General features: G+C 46.8%; 1 protein-coding gene across 3 annotated transcripts in view; it reads right to left on the reverse strand.

Annotated features, from left to right (window-relative positions):
- Window positions 1-6,106: 6,106 nt before the first annotated feature.
- AFMID (arylformamidase) overlaps window positions 6,107-17,183 on the reverse strand; it is a 359,393-nt gene continuing 348,316 nt past the window's right edge. For all 3 annotated transcript variants that reach the window (XM_085617482.1, XM_085617483.1, XM_085617481.1), the window contains one exon: window positions 6,107-7,670. In XM_085617482.1, the coding sequence (XP_085473608.1) occupies window positions 7,641-7,670 (30 nt within the window). In that variant the 3' untranslated portion in view covers window positions 6,107-7,640. The remainder of the gene's footprint in view (window positions 7,671-17,183) is intronic.

The following is a 17,183-nucleotide window of genomic DNA, read 5'->3' on the forward strand; positions in this document are numbered from 1 at the left end:
TAGATTTTGTGATCAGTGGACAGAAGTCCCATTTGGTAACATCCACTTTGATCGACAGATCAGATAGATTTAATCTCAGCAACGCAGTCCCTTCCAGATCACAAAATCAAGACAATCAAAAAGAAGCTTTTCAGAGTTGTAGTGATGGATTGTATATCACTCAGAATGATCACCAGACTGATGGGTCTCCTGACATCCACATTTTAAGTAATACTTCCAGGCCACCTGCATTATTAGGCCCTTCAATGACAGAAAATCCTGCACCTACGCATGCCATGTTTGTGGCTTGGAATGATAGAGCCACCTGCAGCCTAACTTCAGATTTTGCTATATACTCAGATGCCAGCCAGCTGGGCTTGGGAGCCTTATGTGTCAATCTGACAGCAGGTGGTCGGGAGAAGAGAAGCTTCCCTACAACAATTGCTTGGAACTCTTGTTAGGTTATTTTGCCATTTGCTAAGTGACTCTGAAGCAATCTCACTGGTGCATTCTCCTCAACATGGATGATGAATCACCAGATGCTTGTGGCATTATTGTGTGTGTCACAATCTTTCAGTGGTAGTGATTCACTTTCCAGTCAAGTATAACTGGGTAACCAGTGGGAGCAAGTCCTCAGCAGCTCCCTCTTGCTGCCTGTTAGTGCCTCCTTCCTTCCGTGTACCTCTTCCCATCGGACTCTGCTAGGCTGCTCCTGCCCTGTGTGGGTGATTCCCCTGTAGCTAGCTTTGTCAGCCTGCTCTTAGTTTATCTCAGTTTCGTTCAGCCCTTTTTAGGTTCCAGCATCCAATCCTTTGCTGTCTTTCCTTGCTTGCTCTGTCACCATTTTACCGCTTTCCGCCTCCCCAGCACCTACCTAATGGAGGATGCAGCGTGACCTCATTGAGCAGGTCCTCGCCAGCTCCCCCTCGCTGCATGTCAGTTGCCTCCTTCCTTCATTCCTTTCTTCCATGTGCCTTCTCCCCACAGACTCTGTTAGGCTCATCCTGCCTTGTGCGGGTGAGTCCCCAGTAGCCATCCTTGTCAGCCTGCTCTTAGTTTGGAGTTTGTTCAGCCCTTTTAGATTCCATCATCTAGTCCTTTGCTGCCTTTCCTTGCCACCTCGGTCCCCGTTTATCCACTTCCCCCACCCGCTTCCCACCACCTGCCTCCCAGCACCCCTCCCAGGATCTACTTCATGGAGGCTCCATCAGCTAGTCCTTTGTGGCCTTTTCTTGCCCACTCAGTCACCATTTTCCCACTTTCTACTGCCCACCTCCACAGCGTTCCTCCAGGACCTACTTAATGGGGGCAGGAGCACAACCCTATTGAGCAGGTCCTCGCCAGGTACCCCTTGCTGCCTGTCAGTTGCCTCCTTCCTTCTATGTGCCTCCTCTGCCCGGACTCTGCTAGGCTGCTCCTGAACTGTGCGGGTGAGTCCCCGTAGCAAGCCTTGTCAGCCTGCATCTTAGTTTATTTGAATTTTGTTCAGCCCTTTTTTAGGTTCCAGCATCAAGTCCTTTGCTGCCTTTCCTTGCCACCTCGGTCCCCGTTTATCCACTTCCCACCGCCTGCCTCCCAGCACCCCTCCCAGGATCTACTTCATGGAGGCTGCAGCGCAGCTGCGTGCCGCTGGTATGCCAAAGGCAAACCTATCTGCACCAGTCCACGCCCAGCGCCAGGAACCCGGGCCCACCAGGCACCCACAGGTGCTCCACTGCAGATCTCTGAGCCCTGGATCCCGGGACAACTGCTGCCTCGCATTGCCTCGCTCTACAGCAGGACCGTTCGCCTGTCACTGCTGTCTCTTCACCTGCAATGTAGGGCCTCCCGCCCTCACAGGCACCTGAACAACTCCCACTCTGCTGACCTAGACCACCTCTGAACCACTCTGACACATCCTGATCAACGCCATATCTCTCTGCAAACACCCCACAGAAGTGTGGGACACCATCTCCACCCTTGCCCCTGACATGACCTTCATCACAGAGACCTGGATCAACTCCTTCTCCTTCCCCGACATTGCTACCGCAACACCCAACGGCTACAAAATGCCACTTCGACCACACTAACAAGCTCAGAGGGGCATCGCTATCATCCACAAAGAAACAACCACCGAAGATGACACCGCACTGAACATGGAACACCTCAATGTCCAAGTCCACACAGATGAGAAAACAACAATCAAAGGGACTCTCACCTACAGACCCCCAGGACCATGAACCAGCCTCGACTAAGCCATCACAGACTTCATCACTCCACATGCCATTAAGTCCAAGCACTACATCTTCCTCGGATACCTCAACTTCCACCTGGACCACTCCACAGACAATAACTGCATCAACCTCCTGAAACAAATGGACCTCGCCCAGCTAGTTACAGAGCTCACACACAAAGCAGGACACACAATTGACCCTATCTTCGCATCCAGAAACAGAGTCTAATACAGCCATACCACAGAACAAACATGAACCGACCACTCCATTATTCTTTCACCATCGCAGGATCACCACAAACCACCACCAACTCGTCCACCTCCTTCCACAGCTGGAGCAGAGTGACACAGACACAATGGAATGGACACCTCAACACCACCCAGCCCAATGCTGCACCCAACCTGGAACAAGCAGTCCAGAACTTCAACACCTGGATCAACAATGCTGCCAACCGAGTTGCCCCCATCAAACCAGCCAAAACCCGCAGATCCACCAAACAAGCCAGCTGGTACACACCAGAACTCAGTAAAATGAAACACAGCTGCAAACAACTGGAGAGAATGTGGCGCACCAGCAGAGACGGCACAGACTGAGCCACCTTCAAGTAAGCCCTCAATGAATACCACCACCAATGACTCAAAAAAGCAAAAAAGGATGCCCTTGCAGACCATATCGAAGCAAGTGCCAACCACACCAAGGAACTCTTCACCATCGTCAGAGAGTTCTCCTGAGCAACAGGCACCAAGAACACGATTCCTCCTTCACAGGAACTCTGCAACGCCGTAGCAAACCACTTCCACAGCAAGATATCCACCATCTCCAGCAACTTCGAGCTCCAGCCCACCGACCTCCTCATCTTCCTCACTCCAATGGAAGCTGACCACGACCACCATTTCACCGCATGGGAACAGCTCACCACACCAAACATCACTGCCATCATGAACTCCATCCTGTTGGGAGCACCCATGGACCCCTGCCCCCACACGTCTTCAACCTAGGAAGCAACGAGATCAGCTACCTACTCACCACTATCCTCAACGCATCGATTGCCACAGCCACCTTTCCAGGCCCATGGAAACAAGCAGAAGTCAGACCCACTCCTCAAGAAACCCTCCTTTAACTCGAGCGAACTCCAGAACTACCGGCCCATCTTGCTGCTCCTTTTCTCCGCCAATGTCCTGGAGAAGGCCATCAACGGGCAGCTTACCGAACACCTGGAAAGAAACAGCCTGCTGGACGCCCCCAAATCTGGTTTCCACGCCAACCACAGCATCGAGGCTGCCCTGATCACCACCACGGACGGAGAATTAGCAGCCCTGATCCTCCTTGGCCTCTCTACAGCCTTCAACACCGTTTCTCACCACACACTCATCAAGAGACTGCACCCGATTGGGATTATTGGAGATGCACACAAATAGATTGCATCGTTCCACACAGGACGAGCACAGAGAATCCAACTCCCCCCCATCACCTCAGAACCCATGAGCACCCTCTGCGGAGTTCCTCAAGGTTCATCCCCTCAGCACCACCCTCTTCATCACATACATGACGCCTCTAGCCAACATCGTCAGAGCCCACGATCTCAACATCATATCCTACGCCGACAATACCCAGCTCATCCTCTCGCTCTCAGCAGACTCCACCACCACTAAGACCAACTCCCACAACTGCATTAAGAATGTCGCAGACTGGAAGGACAGCTGTTTGAAACCCAACACTGACAAGACCAAATTGCTGATCTTTGGTAATTATGCCTCCCTCTGGAACGACACCTGGTGGCCTGCCAAACTCAGTCCCATACCCTCACCATAAGAGCATGCCCGCAACCCTGGCATCATCTTGGACAGCAAACTCACCATGAAACATCAGATTAATGCAGTCTCCTCCTCCTGCTTCCATACTCTCCGCAAGCTCAGAAAGTTTTTCAAAAGGCTCCCCATCAGCACAAGAAAAACAGTCACACAAACCTTAATCACCAGCCGGTTGGAATACGGCAACACACGGTACACAGGTACCACCACGGAACTCATGAATAGGCTCCAGATAATACAGAACTCAGCAGCCAGACTGATCCTCAACCTGCTCAAATGGTCTCACATCACCCTACACCAGAGGAACCTCCACTGGCTCCCCGTCCAGAAAAGATACCATTTCAAGTTACTGAAACATGCCTACAAAGCCCTCCATGACCAAGGACCAGCATCCATGAACCACAGCCTATACTTCCACCAACCGTCTGAGAAGCTTTGCACCGCCTCCCTCGCCTTCGCACTGACCCCATGCATCTGCCATAGCCACAGTGGAGGCCGCTCCTTCTCCCACCTTGCCGCCAAGTTGTGGAACGCCACCCCCCCCCCCTCCACCTGAGAACATCACCCTCGCTGACCGACTTCAGGAAGAGACTCAAGACCTGTCTTTTCAGCTAAATATAGCAACCCAGCACCTGGATAACCTCACGGGTAATAAGCTGCGCTTTATAAATACTGATTGATTGATTGATATAATATAGGAATTTCATGCTATCTCTGAGATTCATGTTACTGGATGCAAGACCTATCAATATTTGCAAACTTCATTGAGAGCCAGGAGTCACTGCTGGTTGGATCTTTTTGCATCTCAATTGAATTTTCAGATTCCTTTATATTACAGTTGGAGGCCCAATCCTCTTGCGATCACCACAGACTTCAAACTGATTGAATTGTGCTTTCCCCCTATTCACAGTCATTCTCAGTGTCACCTTCCAGATGAAGCAGAATTCAGAAGTGATTTTAATAATCCTGTTGTGGAGGACCCAGATATGGTTCCCAGTCCTTTTGGTATTATCTTACAAAGCCTGGTGCTTCTCCTGGATGTTCTAAAGTCGTCAGGACACACAGGGCAATAGTCATTCCTTAGTGTAACAGGGTCTCCAGTGCCTGGTGGAATGGAGATTTTCTGGAGTGGCTGGTTGATGCTGGAACGTTCGTGACAAGTCGATTTCTACTGTAACCAGGACTCATCTGATGCTACACTCAGGCGCTATAGCTCTGCATGGATTAGATGGGCACAGTGGTGGGCACAGTGGTGTCTGGAATGGGTCAGCTCTTGCTAGGACTGACAGATGGACCATGACCGAGGCAGGCACTGCCACCTCATGCTCCAGCACCAACCTGTCAGAGGTGCTATGGCATCCAGGTCCTTCATGATTGGGCTACTTTGGAAGATATTGTGCGATACACAGACTGGTCATCAGATTCACGTTTCTATGTTAAAAGGGTGTAAACTCCTTTTTCCATTGTGATAGATAAGCTATGAACTTACATAATCTTTGCCTCTGGTCCTGTCATAGGATAACCATTTTCTAGCAAATGCAGATATAAAATGATTTGTTTTTATTAAAGACGCTGTGCAGATAAAAGTTCTAACTGTGGTTTGCAGAAAACTGCCTTTCTGTATATTGTTTGCAGCAATGGTAGTCTTCCTTGTTTTCACCATCCTGTTTTGTCTTAGTATAACAGATACATATCCGTTTTAGTTTCATAGCAGAAGCAAGAATAGAGGTCTGTGCTTCACGATTGGTTTCCAGATATTCTGTCTTGTAAGCAAGAGGACCTAACCATGCCTAGGGTGTTACCGGTGTTGACCGGTTACGATCCTGAATAGGTTTTGTAGTTCTTTATTTCTCATGGTTTTTTATTACTTCATTTCTGAATGTTAATAGCTTTTGTCAAATAAAGAAAGTATAATGGCCGACTCAGTGTCTGTAACTGAACTAAAAATTCTTATTTGCAGTAGTTTCACAATTTTACATTATGGAAAATAGTAATAATGCTATTTGAAATAGGTTTACAAAGATCCCACTTGCTTAAAAAATGTCATGTGTTAAGGCACAAAGAACACATTTTCAATACAAGGATACCCTCCCAAATTTTCCACATTTGATATAATCTTTATTAGGATCTAGAGACTAAAAAGAAACATCTACAACTTTTTCACAAACATTAAATATGCTGTATCTCTCCTGTCTTTTGCAATTTGTGTGCCATCTACTTTGAACAATATACATACACGATGATTGATGGTTTTTAAAGGTTGTTTACTTTTCATAAGTACATACTGACATCAAAACTGTCACCTGTATCTCTTGAAAAAGTGTGTGCGTGTGGATAGGCTGCATGTGGTAATAAACTATTTTGGGTTGACCTTTTAAACGTTGCTGTATTGGAAACTGAATACGAACTATTCAATTAAAAAAGTGCTTTCAGTATCTAACAGAGGTAATGCTATCACATTTTCTAGAAGACTCACAATTTATTGCACAATTGTCTCTTTGAAAATGCAGCAGAAAATGATTTTATAGACAGTCTATCTAAGAAAAATACTCGTTTAAGAGCCACCCATACCAAGTAAGTACATCTCTCAAATAGCAATTTGCGGATTTTAATTACAGTAGTTTAAATACAGTTTTTGAGTCAATTATAACAATGCATCTTACATTCCTGCTTTTTTCAATACTGTAGTGTGTGTGTGGGGGGAGGGCGAGGGTATGGGGGGGGGATTACTGTCACAGCCACCTACCTGCAAGACCCATGGATTCTCTGGATCAAGATATGTGTCTGGGGTCAGTGGTGCCTGCTGTGTTAGAATTAATTTCTGGACGCTTCTGAATAAGGAGGGTGTTGGTGCAAAGAACGGAGGCATCACCACACCAATTCAGAAGATGCCCCATGCCAGTCAAACTGGTAGACCAAGCTGGCCTGGACATGGTGGTCAAGCCTGAAACTCGGGTTTAGTAATCACTCATTTAATGACTCATCATCGTCACTGCTTTTAACTTCAGGGTAGAAAATGGCTGCAATACATTACGTTTTATGTGTATTCTTTTTTATTCCCAAAAATGTACAGTGAAAGTAATTAAATAAAATAGGATTACAAGTGGCCTTCCAATAGGTAGATTTAAAGGGAACCTAAGAGTTATATTAATTGTTGCTAAAATATAAGACAGAAAACCTATTTCCATATTGTGGCCTAGATAAACAGGAAATCTCCTTAAGTAAGGAGAAAGGCTAGCAAACACTCTTTCAGCTATGGAAGTCACTGCCATATAAACCTATTTTGGGCCCTGCTGCAGATTTCAACCTCGGATTGTCTTGAAATCGACATGGTGAATAAAAAACAGGATTCCAGACCGGAAGAATATCAGCAGGCGGGAATCCAATGGATCACAGGGGCAGAGATCCACTGGCAGGCACGCGGCAGAAATCTTTAGAACAGGAGGCACAGATCCTCTGTAAAGCACACTGGCATCACCTGGATCTCACGCAGGACATGGACAGCAGGCATAGCACGGGCCCCTCCGACAGCGGGCAGGCAGGCACCCTCTGGACGGCAGGCAGGTAGTGCTGTTATTCCAAGAAGAGTGAAGCTGTAATTTGAAGTCTCTAGGTCGTAACCTTTATGTTAACTACATTAGGCATCCATGACTACTCCCAAAATCACCTGAAAGTAAAAAATGGGCATGTTTTAGAGCATCTCACATTGTGTTGTAAAAAATGGACAAGTATACAGAGATGCCTGCACAGAGCATGATGTCCAGTAAGTGAAAAGCACAAGTGTTGTGTTACTCATATAATCAGTGTTTGATTTGAGCTGGCTGGTGGTGGCAGGTGGGCGTACCAGCACTTATGTTTGGGAAGTGGCACTTATCTTTCCTCAACAGACTTTGATCTAGATCAAGAGAGAGAAAGACTGAAAAAGGGAAAGGAGGAAGAGAAAGAAAGAAAAACTGTGACAAATGGAGAAAGCAGGGATGAAAAACAATCTGAAAGAGTAAGAATAGCAGAGAGTGTCTGCTGGTGGATTAAAGAGACATGAAGTGGAAGCAAGAATATGCAGCTTTAGTATTCGGCACACCGCCATTGGATATCTCAGGCCACGGGCTTCCTGATAAAACTTACAGCCCTGCCCCTTATTCTCTTACACAAATTAAGCACTGTTAATATACTTGAAAACGTAGGTGAGTTGTGTAGCTTTGTTGTCACGTATGACTGGATTGTATGTGTGAGATGGTATAATCCCAATATGGGAGCGACATCCTTTCGGCTGTGCAACTCTGAGTGTATGAATACCTGCAAAACAAGGGAGGTTGCCGCTCCCAGTACAGGCTGGGAATCACTTTAGTTTGGCGAACACCTAACTATGCTGTAACCCTAAACCTTATGAGGCTTTTTACAAATGGCACTTACTTCACTGCCCAGCATCGGATATAAACCACACAATAAATACAAAACCTGCCTATTGCCTCCACTTGATTGACAAGATCTAGGATTGAACAGGAAACTCCCAAAAATGCATACACACTCATGGAACTATGTATAAATAACTGTCTGCTGTATAAGTAACGGCACAGACAAGGCCAAATGAATGCAGGCACATTATTTCACCCAGAGCATGCTCGCCACTATACTTGTATACACATGAAGCATCTTTGTGTGGTGATCATGCTCACTGCACATGCAAAACCTGTACTAACAGAAAGTGAATACATAATTAATTCTGCAATCAATATTGTGGCTGTTCTAATAACTTAGCAGATCGCGTAGGAGGCTTTGGGGATCGGTTTTACATCGGTCAATTGAAGCCTGCTTTAATGAACATAGGAAACGTCACCAGTTGAACTTTCAACAGTGGCAGCTAGCGGTAAAATAATATGGTAGGGCACGATGGCACACAACTTACCATAAACTCGGCGGCAGCTTCCGCCCGGTGCGGCACGTCTCTGCAGGCGATCCTTGTTTCCATGAGCAGAGGAAAGGGAAGGACTTCCTTCTTGCTCTATAACGCAAATCCAACCAATCCTGGAGCTGCTTTAATGCTGTTTTCAGCATGAGAGCAGCTCCAGGATTGGTTGAGTCAGGCTAACCCACGGCTCATTTTGAGGCTGGGGGCCTCTGCCAGCAACCCCCAGGCTGTTTCACAGCCCTTCGATTGCTGGATCCAAAGTGTGCATGTCGGATAGGAAGGTTGTACACAGCCAGCCAATCTGACATGCGCACTGGCAGGGGCAGCAGTCATCTTGTAATCGCAGGATTGAGCCCCGCCACAATTCTCACGCGGCACAGCGCGAGCCGGTGGCAAAATAAAAGGGTATTGACATGTCATTTTTATTTATTTGTAAAACAAACATCCACAAGAGCAGTGTAGGCCGCCTTGGATCACAATAGTGTATATTTATATGCGATTTAGTGAATTCACCTTGTTGCGTTCAACTTTTATTGACACCACTGCTTGGGAATCACACTTAATTCCCTGGATATTTTCCCAACATATCTGGTCATGAGAGGAATTGCACATCATACTGTGACAGAGATACCAACCCTGATAAAGTCCTCATGGACAAAACGCTTTGGCTGGGCTGAAAGACATTTGATAAAGGACTGAACAATATTTGATTTGGATATCAATATAAGACTCCTCACTCAATGATGGAGTGAATCTGATTGGATGATTGATATTTGAGACTTTTTGGATGAAAAACATTCACTTGGAATTTTCATCACTCTAATGATACAAAGAAATTTTGATTTTTAGTGCTCCTTTTTCATTTTTGTGTTGAAAAGTTGTGTTTATTTGTGTTTGCAAGCTGCGCTCGCAGCAGGCGGGGCAACGCTCCTCCGTCATTTAGGAGGAGCTACCCCTGATTTTCACAGGAGTTTCTTTAAATCATTGGAACAGATCTCCTTCAAGAACAACTCTGCGACTAGTACTGTGTTGCAAGACAAATGGGCTCTAGCCATCCATGGAAAAACATGAAATCAGTTGCTGTTAAAAATAATAATCTGGCCGAGAGGCCCCTGTGCCTCTGGAAATGTGGCGAGAAAGGGACTTTTCTTCACATGTGATGGCAATGCCCTGCAATCCGCACATTTTGGGAATGAGTGTACTAATCACTGGAGAAGACGGTTGAGATCAACATTGACCTTACACTGCGTGGAGCATTGCTGGGGCATATGGCACCCTTCTGACTTTATGAGGTACCAGAAGATCCGGGGTGAACGTGGTGTACATGGTGGCGAAAAGGAACGTCACTCAGAGATGGAGGTGCGACATGCCTCCATTGTTTAGACCCTGGGAGGAAGAGATGACACGCTGCAAAATTATTGAAAAGGAGGTTAATAAGGACAGAGGTTGCAAGAAGAACGAACAATAAGGTATGAGGAACCTGAGACACAGGAGAAATGGAGGAATGGTAAGCTGAACACCATATTGCACACCAACAGAGGCACGGGGTAGAGGGTGGAAAGACGGGTGGAGGGTTGACACACACTAGGCCTGGCACACACTGAGATCCTATACCTAGCCATGTCAAGCAGGGAGGCTTCTTGGTATGCAGGAGGAAAGGAGGGGTGGGATAAGTGTAATATTTCAGAACTGTATCCCTTGGATTATGATCTGCTGATATGATTCTCCTGCATTTACTGTACATTGTATTTGAAAAACAATAAAAACTTTTTAAAACAAAAAATAATAATAATAATCTGCGGTCATTTGTAAAACAATTTATGCGCCTCTGAGGTGTTGTTACACATCTCCTTATCTCCGGTTAGCAGCCACCCCTGAGAAGAAGTGTGCACAGCTTGAGCGCTTTTTCAGTGACTGCGATAACAGTTTAAGGTATTGTGTGTATGGGTTGCAGAACAGCATAGGTGCTATCCACAGAGGGAAACCTCTTTCATATTTACTTATCCCCGAAGGTAAATGTTCCTTTGACTTCCACTTTTATTTAGCTTTGCAGCTGTCTCTAGCACTGGGTAACTAAATATTTGAAGCAATATGCTGCTTAACGGCATATCGGAGGGCAGCATCTCTTGTCTCATTAGCCCTCTTTGCCACAAACCTTGACTTTCCTTGTAAAACTAGAATGCTTCCCACCATTATGGAAAATAAGGGTGGTTGGAACTCGTGGAATTTTACTCCGCGGAATTCCACGGAGTTCCGTGAGTGGGCAGAATTCGGCACATCACGCTGATTTGTAGCACGGGGAAATAGTTTCGCCCTGTAAAATCAGTGCGAATCGCACCAAGTGGTGGGCAAGGAGGTGCTGCTTCTTTCTGTCGCTCGAGTAGATATTGTACTCGAGCTGCAGCTTTCTAAACGCGTACCGTCGTGACCTGCCACAACCTGCCGCAACCGCTTACATTGAGAATTCTCAGCAGGAGGCGTTCTAGCACCCGAAAATCGTGGTAAGGGACGCAAATTCTCACTTACATTTACAAACGTAATGTTTTGAATATTAATTGAGTGGGAAACGTTTTACAAACTCTGCCGGCGGAGCGGAGTTTATCGCCCACCTCTAATGGAAAGGGCTCGAACTGCCACAAGTAAAAGTATGTAGATGAAACCTGGCAGTACGATGTTGTGAAAGTCAATGTTCTGTCAATAAAAGAGAATTATGAGCTGAGCATATGTAACATTAGGTTATGTTTACTCTATCCTCTATCTTGCCTCAACGTAACAGTATATCATGTGACACCTACTGCTGATTCTTTTTCTAAATAAAGCGTGTCTAGTGTTTACGTAAAGTAGGCAGAAAGTGTTCTCAGATAAGTTTCTCCTTGTACGGACTCAAGGGTGGCTTCCACTGTCCCAGGCTTATTCTAAACAATGAATCAGCTTCACTGTATAGCAAAGACTGTGAGAATGGTTGAATCCTAATGGATTCCTATCCAGTGGCGTAACGAAAGTTCAAGGGGCCCCCCTGCAATATACACGAAGGGGTCTCCCTCTGGATTTATTCCGGAGTGCACAGGCAGAAGTACTGTGCCGAGGAGGCCCCCTGCAGCTCGGGCCCCCCCGCACCGCGGGGGATGCGGGGGCCTGTCTAACACCCCTGTTCCTATCCTGACAGAATCCTCAAATGTATTCTGTAGTAAATTGTTTCTTCTACCTTGTTCCCCATTGATGCAAATCCTGAGAATCATGTATTTCCACAAAATGTATGAAAGTCTTTGTTCAAAGCCCTATATAAGTGCGTGGATTTATGTAGCTAAAGAGACCCCCTTTTCCCTACCTAGAAGGCGAATCTATGCTGGATTTTATTTAGAACTGTACTGAGTTCTTTGTACTTATGATTTAGATGCTTAGCTGCTAAAAATTACGCATGCTACCGTTATTGTGACCAGCCTATTAACTTGATATAAAGCATTGCAATGAGAATTATTTTCCGTCATTTTCATGAGAATGTCTCAGCCTTATTAGATGCGTTCCCTGCAATAAAACTAAGAGACGGTTTCAGTCGGGTAGCACCAAAGCCGCCTTGGTACTACACCACTCCCGTTCCAAACTGGTGGCGCACCACGAGAGATAAAATGTACAGACAGGTTTGTGCGCGTTGACAGAACTGGTAGCAGAGGTGATGGTACTGACTGGAGCCGGCTCATAAATTGATAAATCAGTAGGCCATAGAAGCGAGCCCGGTACCTTCATGGTCCAAACGGTTTGGAGATTTAAGTTGACCAATCGTAACCTGATCTTGGTTCCAGAGAGACGGGGTGGCTAAAAGAAGAACAATGTAAGTATCAGTAGGGATTTCATACAAAATAGGGAATGAAAGTAAGGGTGGTTCAGTGCATGTTGGGAGTTGTAGCAAGCGGAGAGTAAGGGAATGCAATGGACGATAGCCGAGGACAAATACCATGTGGCTCTTATTGTCAGATTTGTCGGAGTACTAATTATTGTGTTTTTTATGATGTTTTTCAACTTTTAAAGAGGTACATCTAGCTGAATATTGGATTAGTAAACTTGCCTGCTAGGAGGGGTGTACTGTGAGGTGCTATCAGTTACACCAAAGTAGAAATAATCCATTAATGCGTGAATTCACTAACCAAATGACGGCAGATCGCTCCTAATGCATGGGAGGCAGATGCACCGAGAGCAGAGACTTTTGCAGGTCAAGAATTTACTGCAGTACGAAAGTGGGTAGCATTTCTATCGTTGTAGAAAACCTTTGTGTAGTCGAAGCAGACAAACGAAGTAAAGACCGAAAGGAGACTTAAGATTGATTGAAGCATTGCGCCAAGGTAACGTTGTGCAGTGATTAACTGGTGGAAAGTGAAACCACGCTGTGATAGGGTGACCTTTGACAGAAACGCGCTTGGATTGGTGTATGGAAGAAAATGATTGTCAGTGTCAGAAGAGTGAATGTTTGAACTGGGAGTGCTTGTGATCCTTATAATAATGGGAAACCCCTTGTCAAAAAGAGAGACAGATGCAAGTAAGTGAAGAAAGGGTTACACACGTGCATATGGCTTAACCAATGGCACACATACAAAGACGGGGAGTTTTGATTCCCTCTGAGTGGAACTTTCCGCATTACCCGATTAGGGAATTTGAGAAGAAGAATGTACAATTTAAAACCACAACCTAGACCCACACAATTTGAGGTGCTAAATTTCTGGGAGCAAATGGCGAGTGAAAAGAAGAGAAAGAAATTTGAGTTCAAAACTCATGGTAGGGCTCAGTCATGGATAAGGGAGCAAAACTAGGAAAGGCAGAGAAGGTGAAGGGAGTTAGTCATTGAGAGGGTTGGGGCATATCCTCTGTTAGAAAAGGGGAAAGAGGAAAGGGAAAAATCAAAGAAGCAACCAAACACGGAGAGTGAAGAGGAAGATGCCCTTATAAAAGAGCCCCTTAGCGTCAGACCGCCCCCATAACATGCAAGGGCAGTTGTCACACTAAGTGCTACTTCACTGATGTTGCCCAAGAATGCAGCGACCGCGTGATCCTCAGTGGAGCCTCATCCACCCTCGCGTTACATGGATACATCAGTTCTATCCTCTACACAGACCTGTGTCTGTCGCAATAAGTACCATATCCATGCCACGCATCCTTCCTGTTCCCTTAGTCAACACACCTGCTAGCTCTAGTCAGAGATAATCTATCCTACGATTACCTCAGGATTCAGCACAGGAAGCATAGCCATAGTTCACTACCAAGGAGGACACGTGGACAACTGAGAAATCATGGTTCAGAAAACTAGCACATACTTGTCAGTTAGCTCACCGAGTGCAGGTCAAGCAGCCCTAGATGGAATTTGAAGAATTGGTGAAAGTAAACATGGGTATGGATTAGCTAGGAGATTATGAGGAAAATGAGTTGCTTTGTATGTGCAAGGAAGCAGACAGAGTGGCGAAAGAGGCCCTTGCCAAGATGGAGAAGGTGGTGGATGAGTGTGGTATTGAAGCCGCTGAGGAATACTAGGATGGATACGAGTGAGAAGGAATTATGGATGTTGAAGTTGGGAGGGTTGCGAGCGCATGCAAAGGAGTTGATTGATAACATTAGAGAAAGGAATGACACTGAGAGGCTCAGAGAATTGTGGTCTAAGAAAGAGAAGGTGTCTAAGAAAGAGAAGGTTAAAATGAAGCGAAAGGGAAAGGAAGGCAATGAGAAGTAAAGAGTTCCCCTTGTAAGAGGTATAAGGAGGAGCACATGTACACGTCCCATGGTCTCGATCAGACCTTTTCCATTTTACAAGTTCCCTTCCAAAGCTTAGAGAGAATCTTGACAAGAGGTACACACATATGAAACAGATTTTAACTATCTCCAAAGTATTGTGGGAGGACCTGGATGTGTTATTTGAAGTAGCAGTACCGAAAGATCTGTGGGCAGAATGCAAGAGGGCTGTTGAATGGCTTACACAGGAACCACCATGGGTGCCAGGGACGAATGCCTCTTCCCCTATTGTTAGAGCTAAGTGTGAGGGAGTCATAAGCAGCTAAAGACAAAGGTTCCCCAAAAAGAGATTAATTGGTCTAAAATATACCAAACCTCTCAAGAACCCAAGGAATCAGTGAAGAACAAGTTACTTACCTTCGGTAACGATATATCTGTAAGAAACATAGGTTAGTTATAGATTCCTTACCTTAGAATTACCCCCAGGCATCAGACTGGATCCGGAATGTTTTTCGTCAGCAGTACCCCTGCGCGTCGGAAGGTGGCGTTGGTCGACTCCGCGTTAGTCGTCGCTGGGATGACATCCTGGCAGCTACTTAGACGCCACCCTCGCGTGCTGACGTCAGTTCTGTACACGACTTTCTACGCCAGAAGTGCAGAGTCATGCATGGCACTGACCACTGGCGCACAAAACTAGGGCCCTGAAAGGATGACCGTAACCCAAGAAATCAGTTTGCAGAACAGGGAGGATGGGTGGGGCGGTAAGGAATTTATAACTAACCTATTTTTCTTACAGATATATCGTTACCAAAGGTAAGTAACTTGTTCATCTGAAAGAAAAATGTAATTATAGATTCCTTACCTTAGAATAGATACCCCAGCAATACCAACCCCGGAGCTGGGTCTGCGAACTAAGTTCACACCAGAAAGTCCTGGAGAACAGAACAGCCAAAGAAGCCGTCTCTCCGGACTTGGCTGTCCAGGCAGTAGTGTTTGGTGAAGGTGTGCAGCGATGCCCACGTAGCTGCCTGACAGATGTCATTAAGGGGGTCTTCACGTCCCAAAGCAGCGGTAGCTGCCGTCATTCTGGTGGAATGGGCGTGCAGTTCCACTGGAGGCTCCTTCTTTGCCAAAGAATAACAGGCTTTGATGCACAGAACGACCCACCTAGAGATGGTCCGACCTTTCTTAGCACCCACGTAACCAATAAAGAGCTGGTCGTCCACCCGGAATTGTTTGGAGCGATACAAGTAGAAGGAAAGCGCACGTTTTGGATCCAGACGGTCGAGCCTCTCTTCCTCTTTTTAGGGTTGCGGAGGCAGAAAGAAGGTGGGCAAAGTGATGGTTTGGCCAATGTGAAAAGAGGTAACCACCTTGGGAAGAAAGGAATGTCTCGTTCTCAGGACGACCTTGTCCGGATGGACAGCCAGAAAGGGAGGCTTGGAAGAAAGAGCTTGTAGCTCACTCACCCTGCGTGCAGAGGTGATGGCCACCAGAAAGGCAGTTTTCAAAGTGAGAAGTCTGAGAGGACAGTTATAGCCTAAGGAAGCCTAAGGAAGGCTGAAATGGCCGAGAGGTAGCCGTTAAGAGTGCCCAAAGCAGAGCCCTGCTGGGCCAAAGAAAGAAGGAACAAGTGAACCTCAGAAAGGGGATCCACAGCCTTTGCTGCGCACCATGCCACAAATGTGTTCGATTTACAGGCGTAGACCGTCTTAGTGGAGGAACGCCTGGCTGCCAAGATAACATCACAGACTTCAGGAGGCAGGTCAAACAACGTCAACTGCCGCCGCTCAATCTCCACGCAAGGAGGTGGAGGCTGGACAGGATCAGGTGGAGGACCGTCCCCTGCTGCTGCAACAGAAGATCCTCCTGAAGTGGCAGTCTGATCGGAGGATCAATGGCCAAGTTGAGCAGCTTGGGATACCAGACTCTTCGTGCCCAATCCGGAGCCTCAAGAATGACTTGGGCCCGGTCGCGCTTGATCTTCTTCAGCACTCTGCGCAGAAGTGGTATAGGTGGAAAGGCGTATAGAAGACCGCAACTCCACTCACGATGAAGAGCGTCGCCTAGCGAGTGTCGCAGGAACGCTCTCGAGTACTCCCTTGGCCAAGAGTGCCGAAACTTCCTGTTGGAGAAGGGCCAGATGATCCTCCAAAATGCGATGATATTGAGGTGGCATGAATGGAGGGGTAGTCTTGAATGGGGAGCAGTAGCCCCTTCGGACTATTTGCAAAACCCACCTGTCCAACGTGATGGTGCGCCAGTGGGGGAGGTGATGGTGAATGTTGCCGCCCACTGGCGTTTGGTGGCCCTGAAAAGGTCGGACTAGGAGGGTTTGGAAGCAGCTGCAGAGGGGGCCGTGGTGGACTGGCCTGCCCGCTGGCCCCCAGAACCACGGCGCTGGTTCCCACGTCCCCGGCCACGCAGAGGTTGAACAGCTTGCGCCGGCCTTTGGCCCTGGGTGGGAAGTGGCAGGGCACCCCTTCTGTAGCAACGAAAGGGGCAAAAGGTAGACTGCACAGGGTGGGTGGTGGAGAGGCCCAAGGCCCTGGCCATGGC

The sequence above is a fragment of the Triturus cristatus genome, chromosome 7 (genome assembly GCF_964204655.1).
Source record: "Triturus cristatus chromosome 7, aTriCri1.1, whole genome shotgun sequence".
NCBI lineage: Eukaryota > Metazoa > Chordata > Amphibia > Caudata > Salamandridae > Triturus > Triturus cristatus.